Here is a 21,155-nt window from a genome sequence, read left to right on the forward strand (position 1 = left end):
GCGGTGCCCACACACTACTGAGACGGCTGACATCTTCCCTGGTGTTTCTTCTGGGTTCGTGGGCTTTGACACTGAGTGTCCGGAGGTGCGATGACGTCACTTCCACATTTACGGCACGGGCTTTGAAGGTCTGGCACGGTAGGCCGGACCTTCAGAGCGCATGTGCCGATGACGTCATCGGCTGCATGCACTCTGAATATCTCCTACACGGTGCAAGTTTAGGAGATATTTACAGTACTTTCAGGTAAGCCTTTTATTATAGGCTTACCTGTAGGTACAAGTAAAAAAGACTTTACTTCCACTTTACCAAATTTTCCAGCCTAAAAATGAGAATGCAAATGTTTTGGAAAAACTTGGAAAAAAAAGCAATGATAAAAAAAGTGGTTGAGAATTATCTAGTTCAATTAATTATAATAGATAGGTAACATATTAAAAAAGCAGACCTCTTTTATTATTTCCCATGTGCTTCTGCTACTGGTGAAAAATGATTCTGCTTCTTGATTTTACCGCCCCCATGCTTCTAATTATCCATTCAAGTTCATTGCAGTAGGCACACTTCCTGTCTGGGAATGCCCCGCCTCCCACAATACACAAACACAATCTTAAACATGACCCCTGGGCTACAGAGGGTGTCAATCATAGTTGTTATGACCCATGTGGTGAGCACAACTTTCACAGAGCCAGGCTAATTGGGATTAAAAAGAGTTTGCTGCAAAGCCTGACACTTCCCTGTGTACACTGAACCATGGGACTCAGGAATACCTCTGCAGCAGTTGTAATGTTGGTCAAACTAGTCTCTGTGCAGTGTGATCCAGACTACAGACATATAATAGCAACTTGTTTCATCTGGATAGACAAAGGATATCTGCAGAGACCCCTTTCCTCAGTGTTCAGTGAATTGTGTTACTTAGGAGCTCAAACAGCTTTTCAGTACATGTGTTGCTCTTTTTCTGTAAATGCAGTTATTTCTCAGTGAGTACAAATGATATGCTGTGTTCTTTATCATACTAGGTGATATTCTGTGCTGTATTACCCACTTATACAGGAGCAGTAAGGAGTAGAAGGGTAATGTGGGTTATCGTTTTATGCTGTGCAGCATAATCTAGACTGCAAACAGATGCAACACATAGCATCTGGTTTAAGGTCTGTGTTGTTCACATTTATGTAAAATAAGCAGGGAAAAAAGCAGTGCAGCAATTTTAGGAGAAATATAAATACAGATTACTGCAGACAGGAGTTCGTTTTAACTTTTACTAAACTCAAATTAACATTTACAAGGATTGCTATGGATTTAGTAGCGGACTTACTGTGGGTATGCAAAGCTTGCTGAAGGGATTCCCATCTAGAAGATATGAGCCATTGAAGGTCACATACTCATCATAGTACTGTGGTGCTTGAGGGATAACACTACACAGCATCTTTCGCCTCTCTTCTACTTTTCGTCTAATGTGAAGATATTCAAAATAAGGATTTGCCCTCTCAGACTGATATGGTTGAATATCCTCCAGTTTCAAAGAATCCACAACTGCAGCCAAGGACTGTTGTGTTTTTTCTTTTGCTTGCTGTATTGAAGGATTAGCTAGGCTGGGTTGAGGCACACGAGGCAGCTTTCTTTTACGTGGATGATGAACTTGTACATCATCCTCTTCAGTTAGTCGTATCCTCCCTCTCAGGGATATAGTGTTTTCAACAGCTTCCTTTTCTGAAGCGTGGGAGAAGCTTGCTTGCGCCTGCTTATTTTGATTGGCCAACATGTTAGCACGATTTCTTGTAATTCTTTGAGGAATATCCTGTGGCTCAGTTTTTACTTCAGTATTTTCCTCTACTTCCATCTTAATGGTCTGGCTAAATTTCTGCATCTCTTCCTGTACTGAAGGAGTTTGATTCTCAGATGAACAGAAGTCATATTTTTGCAAAGATGCATCCTTTGTGTTAATAGAATGATTGAGTTGATGATGTGTGTTTTCTTTAAGTGTTTCTGCTGTTCCACTCGTCTTTTCCAAGTCAACATCATCTGTTCTATCACTCTGTGATGCTGTAAGATTTTCTACAACAGATTTGCAGTCTTTAGACTGTTCCTCCTCTAGTTTATCTACCAGAATATTCTCCTTTGTTGGACTTGAGCTTGGTGTGATTTTCTTTGAAAGATTAGGCTCCTGTATATCTGCTGTGTTTTGCATTCTTTCCACAACACAGTCTGAAAGGACAATTTTTAACCCATCAACAGGGTGAACATTTTCTTGAGGTGTTGCAGTGGATACCTCAGTTTTCTCAGTTTCAGGTAGAATGGGTTCATCTTCTTTTACCTCATTTCCTTTGATGGTATTTGAGTTGGCAATTGCACAACTTTGCTCTTCTATTCCAGTGCTAGGTGTCAAACTGCTAAGCAGAGAAGTTTTTGGGGAACTATGTAGATCTGAAGGTGGTGGAGGTGTAACAACAGTAGGACATGATATAGGAGAGGAAAGTACACATGGTTCATGTGGGCTTGTTTTGGTGTTTTCTTGTCTACATGAGATCAAATCCTGAGATGTGTTGCTGTCAGCCTCCGCAAATGTGGCAGACTCTTGCTCTGAACAAATTGATTTTGCAAGTTCAGAATCCAAAGGTGAAGACATTCCTACATGACAACTGTCTCGGTCAGCGCTATTTATAACAAGTGATCCCTCTGGAATGGTTTGAATTTCTTGGACTAACATATTTGCATCTCCAGTATGCTTACTAAAAGGTAAGGATTTTTTACTACTTGGATGTAGATTAGAAAAGCTTCCAAGGAAATCTTTTTCCTCTATTTTTGGAGACATACAGCTGCTAGGTACTGATGGAGCAGCTGATGTAGTTTCTTGTAAAGTGCTTTCTAAAATTGAAGGGGAGGGCCTAATTTGATCAACAAAAGCAGCTGGCATGCTGCATCTTCTAACTTCTACAACGGGCCTGCATTCACTTGTTGCCAATTTAGTATCCTCTATGGACACTGACCTGAGATAACCTGGGAGAAGTCTGTTTGACAGAGGTTGCTTAACACGATCAGGTAGCTCAGCAAGGCTGTCCAACTCTCTGTCATGAACGGCTGGTGATTTAGCAGTGGATAGAAAAGGGGACTGAGAAAAAGACATTTGAGAATCTGAACCTTCAAGTGCAAAGTCTGAATCATATTCAATAGTAGGCCTTGGTGTGGTCACAGTAGCATGACAAGAGTCTTCAGAACTGGCAACTGATATCATCGATATAGATCGGGAACTTAGACCAGTTTTTTCACTCTCTGACCGAGGAGATCTAGCTAGGCTATTGTTTTCCAATATTAAAAGTGTTTTTCCGGGATGTGCCACGTTTTTTCCATCGACTGACTGTGATCTGCAGCTTGTGGCATCCTTTAGCATTTTATCTTTAGGGCCAGAGTCTGACAACTCTGAACTTTTTGATCTCATTAACTCTTTGTTTTTAGACGGTGTGAGGGAATGTCTCTGCTTTTCTTTTTCTTTTAGTTTACCTAGTTCAGTACTGTTTCGATGTCTCAGCCTTTCCTTTTCTTTTTGTTTGATCTTCTCTTTATGTTTTTTATGCCACTGTTCAATTTCAAGGTCTTTCAAACTAAGCATTCGCTCAAAACTAGTTTGCATTAGATCATCATTCACTAATCTTTTCTCTTTTGGTCTGGTATCTTTGATTAGTTGTAACTTAGGTTTGTTTTTTTCTGGTTCAGTCTCTTTAGGTTTTACTTTTAGTATATTTGTTTGTGTTTTGTCTTTATGCTTGTCCCGTTCTTTATATCGATCTATATCCTTTTCCTTGTCTTTGCGGTCTTTTTCTTTATAATCAGCCATTTTTTGTTGCTCCTCTTTTGACTTTTCTCTGACTAATGATAGTCGTTCATGCAATACCTTGTTGTTTTCTGTGCTAACTGGTTTCCGTTCCTCTTGGCTGTGCTTTACACTTGTTCCTGAGAAATCTCCGTCTTTAGATTTCTCCTTCTTTCGATAATCCCGCTCTTTGCGTTTTCCTTTGTCTGATTTGCTTGATTCCAAATCTTTCTCCATTTGTTTAATTTTCTTATCAGAAGAAACTTTCTGCTCACCAAGATGCTTATCCTTTTCAATCCTCTCAAGTTTCTTCTCAGGTTTGTCTTTGGACTTTTCTTTGCTGGTTGAAACCGTTCTTATTTTATCGTTTTCTTTCTGTACAGACTGTAAATGTGTTTTGCATTTTTCTATGTGGTCATGTATGTCAATCTTCTCTTTTTCTGCTTTGTGATCTTTTGATTTCTTCTCTTTGTCGGTGCATTTTTTATCCAACTTATCAATGTCCTTTTCTTTAAGTGCTAGTCTTTTCTCAGACTTCTCCCTGCTTTCTCTAGCAAGCATTTCAGTATCTGTTTCCCTGTCAAGGTTTGTTGACTCATCCTTAACAAGTACATTCCCTAAAAAAATGTCACCTTTTTCTGGAAAAATATTAGTATCCCTTTCTTTTTTCACGGTCTCCTCAAGATCTTTAGTGTTTTCTTTGTGGTCACAGTTCTCTTTTGTTTTATCTTCTTTTGCTTGTGTTTTTTCCAACTTGAATTTTTTATCTGGAGGTGGGTTTTTGCATTCCATGCTCAAAAATTCTTCATCATTTTCATCACTTTTAAAAAAGTTCTCCTTCCAGAATTCCCTGTCAAACTCAATATTTCTTTGTGTGTTTTTATTATCTCTGTGTTTGCTTTTATCCTTTTCCACATCTAGCTCTTTTTTATTTTTGTCTTTTTCCCTATCCTTATGCTTCACTTTGTGCTTTTTTACTACTTTGCCTTCCTTGTCTTTCTTTACAACAAACTCTGTCATTTCAAAGGAAGGGCTTTTGTCATCTTCTTTGCTCTTAGCTGCAGCCCTGTCACCATATTCATTAAAACATTCTTTTGCGTGTTTACTTTTTTCCTTGTATTTGGAAATTGTGGTGCTCGAACTTTCCAGTGCATATTCTGAGTCGGGGGTCGGTTCGAAGCGGAAGAGTTCTGCTTGTAATGATGACTCGGATCCACCAGGTGGTGAAATGCAAATTTTAGTGTTGTCTTGTTTTAGTGGTGTTGATTGCTTATCAACAAAAGTGAACGTGTGCTTGGGAGATTTGCCAGGGGTAATCTGAAACAAGTGTAAAGACCCCTCATCTTTTGTACACAGAGATTTCCTAAACACCTCTTCGTCTCTAGATTTTTCTATAGAATCCACAGCGGAGTTCATCACTATGTTCACTACTTTAACATTTTCTTTCTTATCTTTTTCTTGTTTTAATTCTTTGTTCTCTTTGTTTTTACTCTGATTCTTCACTTTTTTCTTGACTTTTCCCTTCTCCTTTTGCTCGTGTAGAACACTGTACTCTTTTCTTTGTCGGATATCAGAATTTAGACTTTCAGAAGCAAGGCTCAATTTTTCAGGAAGCAAATCATCATCTGAGCTGTCAGAGCTTGTGAATAATAAGCGAGATGGTTTCGGTTTTCGGTTTTTATATAGTTTTGGAAAATCAATTTTATCTTTTTTTACAAAAAAGTTTTCACTCCCTTCAGAGCCCTCTTTGTTATTCTCATTCCTAATTACACGCTTGTCCTCCATCATTTTGCCCATCTCTCCATCATCATCATCGTCGTCGACATCGTCGTCATCATCATCATCATCGTCGTCGTCATCCTCTTCATCATCTTTAAACTCATACTCATCAAGTCCTGAAGTGCAAGGTGTCCCCTTAGCAGTGGCATGCTTGGCCTCATTAATCATGGGTTCCTTTTCGCCCTCTGAATCTAAGTTTTCATCTACACTGGAGAGATTGGTAAACTGGGGCTCCTCGGAGTCTGTAAAATGAAATACAATTATATTAAAACTGACTGAATGCCATGAATAATTAGGAGCAATTGCTAAATGTCTTTGCATGGAAAAAAAACAAAAAAGAAAACTTTTTGGCAATGAACAAAAACTGATACTCAGAGCTTCATTCAGGTCATTTACAGGCCGGGCAAAGATGACATGGTTGCAGAAAACCAGGTGCATTGTAGGCGTTTCATCCCAAAAGAGACTGCAGTGTGTTTATTGTTTTTCGACAAATCTTACTAATAACATGAGTAGGGAATTCGATGTAAAGCTTTCTTATTATATCAACAAATATGGATGTCCAATAAACATTTAAAATGATAAACCATCCATAAAATGAGGTTACTGAACAATAACATGCTTAATTTAAAGTGTTACTAAACCAACAACAGTAAAATCAGTCCATATGTGCAGTAAAGCATGCTTGTTATACTCCCTGTGGAACCTAAGGGGTTAATTGTCTGCATTGTGTAAAATGGCTGATCCTGTCTTCTCTGATCCTCCCCTTCTTCCACAGTCTCCAATCCATCTGCTGATAGTAGAAAGCCTTGGAGGCACTCTGCACATGCTCAGTTTGGTGTATATTGCTAGCGAATTTTTTGTTCTTGGGAGGGTGCATGTGATCAGCACAGGGCCAATCAGCACTGTCCAGACAGAGGGGCAGGGGTCATGCAGCCTCATAGGACAGTCAGAGGAGAAGGAAAACTCAGTCTACAAGCTTTAACCAGTGCAAAGCTGGAGACTGATAGAAGTCACAAGACTGCTATATACTACAGATGAGAAAAGGTATTTAGCAGTTTATATTTACTAAAATAATTGCATTTCCATGTTCTATTTACTGTGGGGGGCCAGATATAGTGAATGCAGGGTCCTGGGTTTAGTAACACTTTAAGATCATTTACCATTTGCTAATCTTTATTTAGTATACAGTGGCAATAAAAAAATATGTGAATCCCTTGGAACTAATTGGTTTTCTGCAGTAATTTGCCCTAAAATGTGATCTGTTTAAAGTGGAGTTCTGCCCCCCCCGTGAAAAAATGAAAAGTCAGCAGCAACAAATACTGTAGCTGCTGACTTAAATAGTAGTACTTACCTGTCCAAAGAGCCGCTTTGTAATTGGCCCGGTGGCGAGGGAAAAAGGAGTGGGCCGTACTTCCAAGAGACAGCGCCGCGGAACTGTCTCCCGGAAGTGGGGAAAGGTACCTGTCAAAAACAGGTACCCATTCCCCCCTCCCCCCTGAAAGGTGTCAAATATGTCACCGGAGGGGGGGGAAGCATATAAGCGGAGTTCCACTTTTGTGTGGAACTCCGCTTTAAGTTACGACAATAGAGAAACACAATGTGCTTAAGCTGATAACACACAAACATTATTGAACACACCCATTCATCATTCACAGTGCTGGAGGAACAAGTAAACCCACATACTAATACTTCAGCAAAAGCAACTTGGAGTCAGCAGTTTGCACACCTAGAGTCCTATTAAAAGAGAAGTATAGGTTTCCTTTTTTCTTTTTTTGCTTAATCCCTATGAGCTGCTGGTATCTACCAATCTTTCCTGCCCTCTGAGAAGTGCACCGTTTTTTGTTAAAATAGAGTTAGAGTTAATTACCTGTGGGAGGGTCTACACACTTTAATGAAGTGGAAGTCTGGATCCACCCCCTTTCCTCTCTGTGATTGACGTCCGCTCTGCTCATTCCAGGGACTTCACACATCACACAGAGCTGCCCTCCCCTCCCTTCTTCTTTCCCCCCTCCCTCCTCTGTTCCAGGCAGAACGATATATATTGCATTCTACATTCCTAGTAGTTATAATGCAAAGCATACACAAATAGGCTGATGTTTACTATGTCTTTCCTTATAAATTTATACAGCAGGATGTTTAGAGAATATTTCCTATATTGGTTCAGAGAATAGATGCGGATAGTTGGAGATCAAAGCCCATAGGAGAGGTGGGGGAAAGCTGCAGTAGGGAGAAGATACAATATGGAGGAAAATTGCAGCCAAAAACACAAGACCAGCAGAGCTACTGGAGAATAGGAAACGGACTGGGTTTTGTGGTGACAAGTTGCCATGGCGATGGAGGCATGTGAAAAGTGTGCTTGCTCTAGCTGGCAGCTGGGGGTGTGCCTGTTCATCAAGCACAACCACATGTCCAAGAGAGGGAGGGACTGAAAGAGGGAGTCTAAACTTTCAAACAGGGAAAGAACTCTTACAGGCTTCTTCTTGATAGTTCAAATACCTGCACCTCACAAATTAAAAGCCTGGGGAAAGAAAGAAAAGACATGAAAGCATGAGGGTAGTATATATATACTGCCTATTTTTGCTTTCCTATACATCTCCTTTAATTAAATTAGTTTGGAGGTGTGGTTTAGAGTTACTTTAATATTAAAAGACACTCAAACATTTTAAGATTTATGCTGATAAGAAGCATCAGCTAATGGGAACTATGCCTCACAAATGGGTCTCTAAAGACGTATGATCAAGAGTAGTCGATTTGCATACATTTGGAAAGGGATACAAAGCAGTCTCAAAGTGTTTAGGCATCCATCAGTCGAAAGTTAAACTGTCTATAAATGGAGACTGTTTAGTACGGTGACTAGTCTTCCTAGAAGTGGGCGCCCACCCAAGATGACTTTCAAGGCATAACTCAGAATCTTTAATGAAATAAGGAAGGACCCATGAATCACAGCTAAAGACTGGAAGACATCACTGAGTCTACTATATGTAATTTTTTCTACAGGCAGGGTGTCCATAGCAGAGCACCAAAGAGTTTTTGACTTACTGTAAAATCCTTTTCTCTGAGGTTCACTGACAGACACAGCTTCAATTCTTCAGACCATTGGGTATTATACGGTCACTCTTCAGGAGTAGGACTAGGCAGAAATCTGGGGCAGTCCCAGAGGGTATACCATCACTTCCTGCTGTAGGACTTCCAGTTTGTAACAAGCAGTGTCAGAAGAGCAAATAACTCAACCCCAAAAGAAAGGCGGGTGTTGTGTCTGTCAGTGAACCTCAGAGAAAAGGATTTTACGGCAAGACAAAAATCTAGTTTTCTCTTTCGTTCACTGACCGACAGTTTCAATTCTTCAGACCATTAGAATGTCCCAAAGCAGTGTCAACATGAGGGGTGGGAAAAAAAACACAGCAAACACAGAATTTCCAACAAGGCTAAACATAGCCAACCAGGTAACAACAGGAGCTCAACTAGGAACAACTGGAGCTCACCACCAGGAAAAAAATTTCACCCTCAAGAACAGGAAGCCTCCGCAACCGCAGCCTGCAAAACTTTGCGGTAAAACGCTGCATCCTAAGATGCAAGTACATCCACATTATAAAACTTTGTGAATGTGTACAGACAACCAAGTAGCTGCCTTGCACACCTTAACCACTGAAGCCTGATGACGGAAGGCCCTGAAGGCACTAAGCGCCCCCATAGAATGCGCTTTAACAGGGAAAGGAGGAACCTGACCCTTAATGGAGTAGGCCTGCACCACCGTCTGCCTGATCCATTTAGAAATGGTCGCAGCAGATGCGGCCTGCCCCTTATGAAGTCCATGCCTAAGAACAAACAAAGAATTGGATTTCCTAATTGGTTTAGTCACCGCCAGGTAAACCCGGATCACCCTTACCCCATCTAAGGAACGTAAAGCAATTTCCCTAGGATGTTTAGGCTTAGGACATAGGGACGGTAGCACAATGTCTTCATTCAAGTGAAACCCCGAGACAACCTTTGGAAGGAACGCCTGACAGGGTCGTAACACCACTTTGTCCCTATGAATCACCAAGTAAGGTGACCCACAGGACAATGCAGCCAACTCCGACACGCGACGTGCAGAAGTAAAAGCCACGACGTGCAGAAGTAAAAGCCACTAATAAAACCACCTTCTGCGACAGAGTGAGCAGAGGAATCTCCCGAATATTTTCAAAAATAGGAAGGGGCAGATGTGGGACTTTATATGAGGCACAAGGTGGGACATGCCTTGTGCCTCCATCCCTATTGAATTATACATAAAAACAAGTTTGGACTTTGAGTGAAGGATATGACAAGGCTGGTAGGAAAATAAATCAATACATTTTTGTTGCATAAAAATATAAAAAAAACATTGCATATTAAAGGAATTTCATAATGTGTGAGCTGATAAATGGTCCCCAAATCCAGATAATAAAAAAATAACATTGCATAATTCAATGGAGTAATAGACTATATAAGCATATGATATTATAATCGCTGCATCAGACAGGCTCAACACGTTTCGTGGACTGGATCTGACACTTCTTCAGGAGTAGGTGCGTGATGCATATCTGCAGAAAATATATATATGTATATAGGAAATTGCAAAGATGATATATTCAATAAAAAACTGGGAGGAGAAGGGGAGGGGGAAAACAAGCACCCATATCCCCAAAACTTACAATACAGCTCAGGTTGTTTGTGGTGTTGGAGGCAAGACGTGACCATGAGTATCCCTCCCGGGAGCTGAGGGGGCACAGACCAGGCGGACAAGGTAAAGCACGCCGCACACAGCAGGAGTGTGGGCATGAGTGATAAAGTAGATAGTAATGCAAGTAGCAGCGTAAAAGGATATACAAAAATAAGGAAATAAAGAAAGTATGTATTTAATTAAAATCCATAATACTGCTTATGTGGTGAGATAATATATAGGTACACAGAATCCAAAAGTTAAGTGTAGGAAGAGAGAGTGAGGAGTATAGAATGACACAGAGTCAGAAACCAGAAAGTGTAACTGATGCATCGTGGTCCAACAGAATAGACAAGTGAATAAAGACCCACAAGGGTACACCAAGTGGTGGAGTGAAGAGAAAGAAGAAGCAAAAACCCCTGAGAAAAAACAGAAGACTACAAGGAACACACTTGTGATGGACTGCGCAGCCGGCGTGGTGGAGGCAAAATAAGATGCCACGCATCGGCGTGGGGTGTGGCGCCGATGCGCAGCGATTAAGTCCACCTGATCCCCCGTGCCTTTGAAGCACCGGCAGAACCAAATTGAGATCCCACGGAGGTACCAAGGATCACTCCAGATGAGCCAGGATGGTGAACTCCCTGCACAAAAGTGTGAACCAAAGACCTTGCCGCCAACGGCCTTTGGAAAAAAATAGTCAAGGCAGGAATCTGGCCCTTAATGGTGCCCAGGGCTAAACGTTGATCTACACCCAATTGTAGAAACTCCAACAGGCGAGACACAGAAAAGGAGCGGGGAGAATCCCCCCGAGACATACACCAAGTAATATACCCCTTCCAAACTCTATGATAAACTTTCCTGGAAGTACATTTCTTAGCCTTCAACAGCGTAGGAATCGCTGACTTCGACAGCCCTCTGTCTTTCAGCACCTGTCTTTAAAAAGCCACACCGTTAAAGCCAGCGACCATAAAGCAGGATGGAAGATTGGTCCCCGAGACCGAAGATCTTGCCTGAGAGGAAGTTTCCAAGGGACATCTGCTACCAGCCTTACCAGGACTGTGTACCAAGACCAGAGAGGCCAGTCTGGTGCCACCAGAATGACTGGAATTCCTTCTACCTCGATTCTGCGTAGCAGTCTCGACAGAAGTTGTATTGGAGGAAAGGCGTAAATAAGACAATACTGACCCCAAGGGGCCACTAGAGCGTCTGCGGTGTCGGCCAGAGGATCCCGAGACCCTGACACGAACCTCTGCGCCTTCCTGTTGAGACAGGAAGCCAGCAGGCCCACATTGGGGGCCCTTCACCAAAAACACAGTTGAGGAAATACCTCTGGGTGAAGAGACCATTCTCTCTGATCCAATGTCTTCTGACAGATAGTCCGCTTGCCAATTCTCCACCACCGAATGTGCACAGAAGAAAGGGCTGGAGCATATCGTTCTGCCCACCTCAAGATGCCGGCCACTTCCGGGGCCGCCAGGGCACTCTTTGTGTCCCCTTGATGATGGACATATGACACCACCATAGCATTGTCTGATTGTCTCCGCACAGGGCGCCCCTGCAGATGATCCCTCCACTGAGACAGACAAAGTCTGATCGCTCGAATTTCCAGGATATTGATCGGCAACCTGGATTCCTCCTGAGTCCAGACACCTTGGGCCTAACACACCCCCAAGACACCTCCCTATCAGGACAGACTGGCATCCATGGTGATTACAGTCCAATACAGGGGAAGAAAGGATTTTCCCAGATGAAGGGCCGGGGAGTGAAGCCACTATAAGAGGGCCTCCCTCAAACCCCGACTTAACCGAATCAGACTGTCCAATGACAGCGGATCCTTGTTCCATTTGATCAGAATCTCCCTTTGCAAAAGTCTGGTGTGGTACTGTGCAAATGGAACCGCCTCGAAGGTGGAGACCATCAGACCCAGCACTTGCATGCAAGTCCTGAGCGATGATCGATGGTTGGAACACAGGAGCCGAACAGCCTCCTGTAGCTTCAGCAGTTTTAAGGTAGAAACACCTGGGCTGACGCTGAGTCCAGTGCCAGACCCAAATAGACCAGCCTTGTGGATGAAGACAAAGCCGATTTCTGAAAATTCAGTGTCCACCCGAACTCCTGCAGAGTTCTCACCAAAACCTCCAAGTCGGCTTCTAGAGCTGAGGAAGATTCTGCACGCAGAAGCAGATCGTCCGAGTAACCCAGTACCACGATCCCCTTCTGCCGTAACAAGGCCAGAACTGGGGCCACTCGAGGAGCTGAGGCGAGACCAAAGGGTAACGCCACGAATTGAAAGTGCTTCTCGCCCACGGCAAAACAAAGAAAACGCTGATGCCAGACATATATTGGAATATGAAGGTAAGCGTCCTTGAGATCGATAGAAGCCAGCAGATCTCCTTGATGAAGCTACTACTGTGCGGATGGATTCCATCCAAAATTTCTGAACCCGCACAAAGTGGAAACGTTCGAACTCTGGAACCGGCATAATAACTTCTTGTGCTATCAGGTCCTGCACTGCTCCGTAAAGGCCCTGTAGCCGCTCTGGAGACAGGCGTAAGTTGGAAGGAAAGAGCCTTGCCAAAGGGAAGGACTGAAACTCAATCTTGTAACCGAACCAGTTAGTGGACCCATTTGTCCTGAATTAGCAAGGTCCCCGAAGACACTCTCCCACCCCAGACACGGGTGAGGGCGCTCCTTCGGGATGGGGAAGGCTTGTCTGTGGAACAAGAAGCGCTGGCTTTGGACTTACCATTTCAGGGCCTCTTGGAGCTCCCCTTACAAGTTACGGGTGGATCTTGAGCCCTTTTCCTGCGAGCCAGCTGGACGAAAGGGACGCTTGTGTGCTGAAAAGAAGGGACCCCACTTACGGCGAGGTTCAATGCCCTTAGCAGCCTCTGGAGGCAGTATCTTTTTAGAAACCTGGTCAGCTGACCAGTACTTCAACCAGATCATGCGGCGAAAGATCACAGCCGTCACAGAAACTCTGCCGGCCAGGGGGGCCGCATCCAGGGATGCATCACAATTGTACTGTAACCCTTGGATCAACTGATTCGCCAGCTTAAAATAATGTTGACTCCCCTCCAGATCCTGGAGCAAAACCTCAGCCCATTCTGTTAAGGTCTGGGATACCAAGGTGATAGCAAACACTGGTCTTAAAATTGAACCAGCCACAGTGAAAAGGTACCAGACCAGACCTAAGCTCTTTTGTTTACGGGATCCTTAAAAGACGGGGAATCTTTCACAGGCATAAGTGTGTTCTAATTCAGTCTTAAAACCTGAGAGTCCGACGGTGGAACCGTCAGTTTCTTCAGAAGAGACTACTCAAAAGGGATATCTTCTAGCAAAAGGCTTCGGTATTCCAACCATGCGTTTCCGGTAACCCCACTGACTAGTGACAATCGCTTTAAAATAGGCAGGAAAGGGGAAAACCCTTATTCTCCTTGGGAGATTTGCAGGTGTCAAATTGCACCGGCGTAGCAGACTCAGTAGCAGCTGAGTCCTCCAACTGTAAAGTTTCCTGCACTGATACAATTACCACCCGTGCTTTTTCATGCTCAGCTGCAGAGAAGGAGGACTCATCCTCACTATTAGAGCACTCAGCATGCTTGGACGCAGACCCAGTGGGCTGACTCTCATCCGCGGCCAAATACACCTCAGAATCTGAGGAAGCAGTGGATACAGGTAAAGGTCGGTGGTACTTCTTGCCTGGTCTCCTTTGCAGGGGCATATCTACTTTGGCTTCTAGTGACTGCAGGCCAGCCGTCATGGCTGCCAGGGCAGACTGAGACCCAGAGGGTCCCGCAGCTTCCAGGAATGGATCAGGTGGTGAAACAAGCTCCCCAGCCTCCATGACCATAAAAGGTTAAGCAGAATCACGCTGCTCAGTAAAGAAAATGTTTTATTTATTTTTTTTAAACGGGAGGCCCCTCTCCCCTGTGCACTGCTGTGGCACTACAAAAAGCAGTGCCCCCAGAGACTCACCACCCGAGCTGGAAAGCGCCAAAACGATCTGCCACACTGCTGGAAAGAGGAAGAGGCTGGCCTGACACTAGAGGCCCCCACAGCCTCAGCATTGTCTCAGATTACAGGAAAATGTCCGCCAATGCAAGTCTATAGGGAAACCAAAAAACTGAATTTTTGTAAAATCCCTTTCTCTGAGTCCTCCGACAGTCGCCGCCCATTCACACAGTCTTTACTTATGGGTATTGACTTCATCTCCACAGGAGTTTTTAGGCATAAGACTTGAAAAAGAACAATAAATCTACATAGTCACACCCATGGGGGCTGTCCTACCAGTCCAATACCCCCCTGCAATAGCCATCCCAATTCAGTTTGTCTTCTGCCTAGCTTAGGAGTGGATAGGCTTCCCTGTGCTGAGGCTACATTCACAGCCTTCCTCTTTTTCTTTATGATTTATTTTCTGGAAATGTAATTTTTCTTTAGGGCTCTTTCACACGGCCGCTCCGTATGTCCGCAAATCATCCTATTTTTTTGCAGATGATTTGCGGACATAATGTAAGTCAATGGCATTGCGGATGTCAGCGGAATACCAACAATAAATCTACATAGTCACACCCATGGGGGCTGTCCTACCAGTCCAATACCCCCCTGCAATAGCAATACCAATTCAGTTTGGTCGCAAGCAGTGAAAGTGTATAAAAAAGACCCCAAAAAGAGGGGCGGCGACTGTCGGAGGAAAGGAATTTTACGTTAAGATTTTACAAAAATTCCGTTTTCTCTTACGTCCTCCGACAGTCGCCGCCCATTCACACAGTCTTCACTTATGGGGATGTCCCAAAGCAGTGTAGACATGAGGGGTGGGCAACGCAACCGCCAGAAAAGCAACGTAGTACCCACATCAGAGAAAGGAACCTTACATATACAAGGTAACCCTCTGGGTAACAAAAAAACAAAGGCTCAACATGAGCAACAACCCAGGAAAACAAATAACCAAGGGGAAAAAAAACCCCCCAACAGCTAGGAACCCGAATAAAAACCAGTGTTTCCTAAGGAACAGCCGCACAGAGAACTTTGCGGACAAAAGATGCATCAGCTGATGCCAGAACAATTTTGTAGACCTGGGTCACGAGGCCTGATGCCGATAGGCCCAGGACGTACTCATCGCTTCGGCAATGTGTTTTTCTATTTTTCAGTTTCTCACAGGTATCATTCATTGATAGAAGATCTTCATTCATATAGATATCTGTGTTTCTTCACTTATATTGTGTTGTACCGGCCCTACACTGCTGCCGATGGATTACTTGGAGAAATTCTTTCCCAAAAATTACTTTTGGATAAAGACAACTTTTATGTAGTTATTATTGACTACCAGAGGACAAGCCCTATAAGTATACATGTCATGTGTTACTTATTATACTTTGATTCTTTCAGCCCGTTATATATACATACATGTATTTATATGTATTTTTTCTATTAAACATGTGTTTTTATATTGTCTGTATGTACCTTTCTCCCTCCCCCCGCAGGGAGGGAGACATGTTTTGTATTTAAATGTCTTCAGCTTGAGACTGTGGATTGCTAAAAGAACAGCTGTGTGCCTTTTCGTACCAATTAACTCAGGGTGTGAGCAATTACATTCCTATCCACCTTTTACTTGGTTTATCTACAAAAGGTTGCTGGCATCCACAGTCTCAAGGTGTGTGGTTATGAATAAGCGATTTTTATCGTGAAACGCGTCAACCCGACACGTCTGTTCGTGTATTGCACTGTCTGTCTGCTGTCTGTTGGATTTATGGAGAATAAAGGAGTCCTAAGGATTTTTATTTAACATCTCTGAGTGCGGTCTCTCTCTTTTTGGATGTCTACATGCTTGGATGGCGGATCTGACCTGCACCGAGTGCTGAACTTGCACCTGAGCGGCTCTCTTCTTTGTTTTTGCAGGGAAGGGAGGAACCCGTTCCCGCAACGAATAGGCCTGTATAATGGTCTGTCTGATCCATTTGGCAATGGTTGCTGCAGACGTAGCCATACCCTTCCGAGGTCCCTCAGGAAGGACAAACAGAGAATCCGATTTCCTAAAGGATGCAGTAAACGACAGGTAGACCCTGATCGCCCGGACAACATCCAAGGTATGTAAAGCAACCTCTTTTGGATGCTTGGGATTCGCACAAAGCAAAGGCAAAACAATGTCCTCATTCAGGTGGAATTCCGAAACCACCTTTGGCAAAAAAGACCGATTAGGTCGCAAGACCACCTTATCCTTATGAACCACCAGGTAAGGGGAGCGGCAAGACAACGCCGCCAACTCCGACACTCTGCGAGCAGAAGTGATCGCCACCAAGAAAGCCACCTTTTTAGATAGCATAGGCAACGAGATTTCCCTGATGTTTTCAAACGGGGAACTCTGCAACACGGACAGAACCAAGTTCAAGTCCCATGGAGGTAAGGGCTCCTTCCTAGGAGGGGCCAAGTGCCGCACACCTTGAACAAAGGTGCGAAGTAAAGAATGAGACGCCACAGGACGCTGGAAAAGAACCGCCAGGGCAGAGACCTGACCTTTAATCATGGCCAAACGCAAGGCGCTGGTCCACACCAGTCTGGAGGAAAGCTAACACTCTCGACACCTACTAAGAACGAGGCGATAAACCCCTGGACTCACACCAGGCAAAATAAGCTTTCCATGTACGGTAATAAATCTTACCAGAAGAGGCTTTTCTAGCCTTGATCAAAGTAGGAATAACCTCTGAGGAGAGACCCCTGTCTCTCAGGACCTGGCTTTCAACAGCCAGGCCGTTAAAGCCAGCGACTGTAAAGCAGGATGGAAGATCGGTCCCTGGGACAGCAGATCTTCTCGCATTGGCAGCCACCACGGAGGCTTTACGGCCAGATGAACGACGTCCGCGTACCAGGACTGGCGAGGCCAGTCCGGTGCTACCAGAATCACCCGTGATGGTTCCGAGGCCAACCTGTGAAGGAACCTGGACAACAGCTGAAGTGGAGGAAAGGCATAGATCAGTTGATACTGACGCCAAGGCACCACCAGCGCATCCGAGGCGTCTGCCAGAGGATCGCGTGTTCTTGCCATGAACCTTTCCACCTTGTGATTCAGCGAGGCACGAACACATCCACATCCGGGGATCCCCACTTCGCACACAGCATTTGAAACACCTCGGGGTGTAGGGATCATTCCCCCTGGTCCAAGGTCTGGTGGCTCAGATAGTCGGCCTGCCAATTCTCCACACCCGGAATGTGAACTGCCGACAATGCCGGGACATGAGTTTCGGCCCAAGACAAAATACCGGTCACCTCCTGGGCTGCCCGGGCACTCCTGGTGCCCCCTTGGTGGTTGATGTAAGCCACCGCAGTGGCATTGTCCGTCTGCACCCGCACAGGACGGCCCTGAAGGTGATCCGACCAATGGAGCAGGCACAGCCTGATTGCTCTCAATTCCAAAATGTTTATCGGAAGGGAGGATTCCTCCTTCGACCAGGTGCCCTGGGCAGACAGGCTGCCCAGGACGCCAGCCCAGCCCGACAGGCTGGCATCCGTGGTTACACCGTCCACAGAATTGGCCGACACCAAAGGATTTTCCCTCCGACACCGCCGGGGACTGAAGCCACCACAAGAGATCCATTCTGGTCTGGTGGCTCAGAGACACTCTCAAGTCCAAGGACTGAGGTAGTCTGTCCCACCTGGCGAGGAACTCCGCCTGGAGAGATCTCATGTGAAACTGGGCAAATGGTATCGCCTCGAAGGCTGACACCATCAACCCCAGGGACCGCATACAGGTCCTGAGTGACAAGGAGTCGTTGTCCTTGAGGGACCTGACCTCGTTCTGCAGAGTCCGGAGCTTGTCCTCCGGCAAGAACACCTTTGCTTGAGCAGAGTCCAGAACCATTCCCAGATACTGGAGACGAACCGAAGGCGAAAAGGTCGACTTCTGAACGTTGATCGTCCAACCAAACTCCTGAAGCATCTGGACCGTAGTGGACAGATCGCGCAGCAGGTCCTGACTGGCACTCGATCTTAACAGGAGATCGTCCAGATATCCCAAGACCGCGATGCCCTGTGCCCGCAACAGGCCCAGAACAGGCGCCAACACTTTGGTAAAGAACCTTGGAGCCGAAGCGAGACCAAAAGGTAACGCCACAAATCCTCCGCGATAGCAAAGGATGCAGGTCCTTTAACCGCCCTGGGGTCAAATGAAGATTTGAGGGAAAGAATCTGTTTGCCGGCCGTGAAAGAAATTCGATCTTGTACCCTGACCGAATGATTTCCTGAACCCACCTGTCCGTGATTCGGAGCAGCCAAGGTTGTAGGAAACCGCGCAAACGTCCCCCCACCCCTGTAACGGGTGAGGGCGCCCCTTCAGGCAGAGGCAGACTGAGCCGCTGCACCAGCCTGGCCGGATTTTTGTTTGCCAAAAAAGGGCTTCTTCTGGCTACCTTGGCCCTTGAAGGGTTTTCCCTTGTTCTGCGCCCTGAAGGCACTAAAGGACCCATGAGTAGGTTTAAAGGACGGACCCCGCTTACCACGGAAAAACTTGCCCTTGGGATTCTGGGGGAGCAGAGTGCTCTTACCCCCAGTGACACCTTTAACCAATTCGTCCAAGGATTCCCCAAAAAGGCGAGACCCGGCATAGGGGATGTCAGCCACTGTCTGCCTGGATTTTTGGTCATCCGACCAGCATTTTAACCAGATTAATCGACGGTTAACCACAGCGACACTGGACAGGCGTATTGCCAATGGGGCCTCATTCAGAGCCGCATCGCACAAATACATGACCCCCACGATGAATCTGCTCCACCATGTCCACAGTAGTGGAAGGGGCAGAGTTGGCCACGAGGGTGCGTTTGAGCACCTTGGTCCAATCCGCCACAGCCTGAGCCACCATTACAGAGGCAAAAATAGGCTTGAGCATGGAACCCGCCACCGTGTAGGAATGACAGGCAAGAGACTCCAGTCTCCTATCAGTAGGATCCCTAAACACCGGGGAGTCCTCAGTGTGTAACAGGGTAGACTTGTTCAACCTGGCCACCGTGTGATCCACTTGAGGAGGCACACACCAGCACGCAGCCGTAGTAGCCGCAAAAGGGTAGAGAAGTTGAAACTTCTTAGGCACCACGAAGGTGTGCTTCAAATTACGCCATAGCTCATTCACCTTATGGTGAAATTCTGCGGGGCAAGGAAAAACCTGCGCCGTCTTGCGGGTCCTGTGTGTTCCAAAAGAGGACACAACGCCCGGAGGAGTGGGCTCATCCTCCAAATGTAGTGTTTCCTTCACTGCTAGGATCAACTCATCCATAGCTGCGCGTTCCTCTGGCGACCCAGGGGGGGATTCATCCACCCCTGCGACCCCTCCGCCTCCCCCTCAGACTCTTGCGGGTCCTGAGAAGAGCGAGACCCTGAAAGAGCCATGCTACCTACAGCAACCATGTCACACTCAGAGTCAGAAGAAAAGGAAATCCTAGGCCTTTTCCTAGCAGCACGTTCAGACATCAGCACATTCATTTTTGACACCAAAGTTGCCACAATAGCAGTCAAATCAGTCTGGTTAGAGGATGCAGTGAACCCTGAATTCCCCACCAAGGCTGGCGGGAATTTGCTGTCCTGGGATTCCATATTAGAAAAGTTTTTTTTTTATTTTGAACCTGGCTCTTTAAGTGCGCTGCGGACCCCTCCCCAGCACACCGCTATAAGACTGTGATATACAGAGCCCCCGCAGGGAAAAAACTGACCAGGAAAAGCACACAAGGCAAGGCAGGAAAAAGAACAGCAGGACAGAACCCCACAAAGTGTTACCAGCTTCTTGGAAGTCTCCTGTGAGAAAGGAGGAAGTGATGTCACCGCTGGAGGCTGAACCAGGCCAAGGGAAAATGGATGCCTATGTAAACTAATGGTAGGCTTCGGCAAGATAGCCGCCGACATGTGCTCGGAACGATCGCATTGCCACACACAAGCAAAAACGCGAAAATACACTACATAGCATGCTGCAAGAGCACCCACAGTGAAGCCAGACATGCTGCCCACATTAAAAATGGCGGACCGGCAGTGTTTTACCATGCAGCGGTCGCCGCATGTGTCTGCATCCTCAAGCACCCTAAGTGACATGTAGGAGAGGGACCCCCGAAAACCCCACACAGCACTGCTGTGAGGGAAAAGCGTCCCCGCAGTGACCAGGACAGGGAGCCCAAAAAACACACAGACACAGGGGACACCACAGACACACATGGACTGCCGACCCCAGACAGAGGCCCCACATAGAATGTACTTACCTGTACCGATGGCGTAGGGTGCCTCATATCAAGCAGGGAAACCGCCCGCCTTCAGTTGGCAGGGGAGTGCCGCCAGCCAAAAACGCAGGACACTAGGAATGCACGGACGAACCTATACTGTGTCCAGTGAAGTAGCCACCTCACCCAGCTGCATCCCTGACGGACAGGGATGGGTCGTTTATGAGGCCAGGGCGAACGCATAGCCCGCAAAACGCTCAATGGCAGGCTGGGATTCCATCCGACCCTCTGTCCTGGAGAACCAGGACGGTCAGTCTGATTCCCAGCTCCGCAACGCCGTCTTCATCCGAAGATCTAACTAACTAGCGCTGACAAAATAAACAGCTAGCAATGTAAGGCCTCTTTCACGCGGCCGCTCCGCTGTTTTTCTCCGCTACGGGACTTTTTTTTTCACGGAGCGGATGACGTTTGTGTCATCCGCTCCGTATGTCCGCATATCATCCCATCCGTTTGCGGATGATATACGGACATAATGTAAGTCTATGGGCATTGCGGATGTCAGCGGATGACACCGCTGACATCCGATTTTCCTTCCTTTCCGTTTTGTGAACGGAGGAAAAATAGGGTTCTGTTCCGTTCCAAAAAATGGAACAGAACTGAAAGGAAGGAAATCGGATGTCAGCGGATGGTATTCCGCTGACATCCGCA

The 21,155-nt window shown here is 45.7% G+C and overlaps 1 protein-coding gene across 4 annotated transcripts in view; it reads right to left on the reverse strand.

The window, feature by feature from the left end:
• ANKRD12 (ankyrin repeat domain 12) overlaps nt 1–21,155 on the reverse strand; it is a 333,910-nt gene that overhangs the window by 69,763 nt on the left and 242,992 nt on the right. For all 4 annotated transcript variants that reach the window (XM_082257365.1, XM_082257363.1, XM_082257364.1 and 1 more), the window contains one exon: nt 1,308–5,821. In XM_082257365.1, the coding sequence (XP_082113491.1) occupies nt 1,308–5,821 (4,514 nt within the window). The remainder of the gene's footprint in view (nt 1–1,307; nt 5,822–21,155) is intronic.

This window comes from Pelophylax lessonae, assembly GCF_965119305.1.
Source record: "Pelophylax lessonae genome assembly, chromosome: 5".
Taxonomy (NCBI): domain Eukaryota; kingdom Metazoa; phylum Chordata; class Amphibia; order Anura; family Ranidae; genus Pelophylax; species Pelophylax lessonae.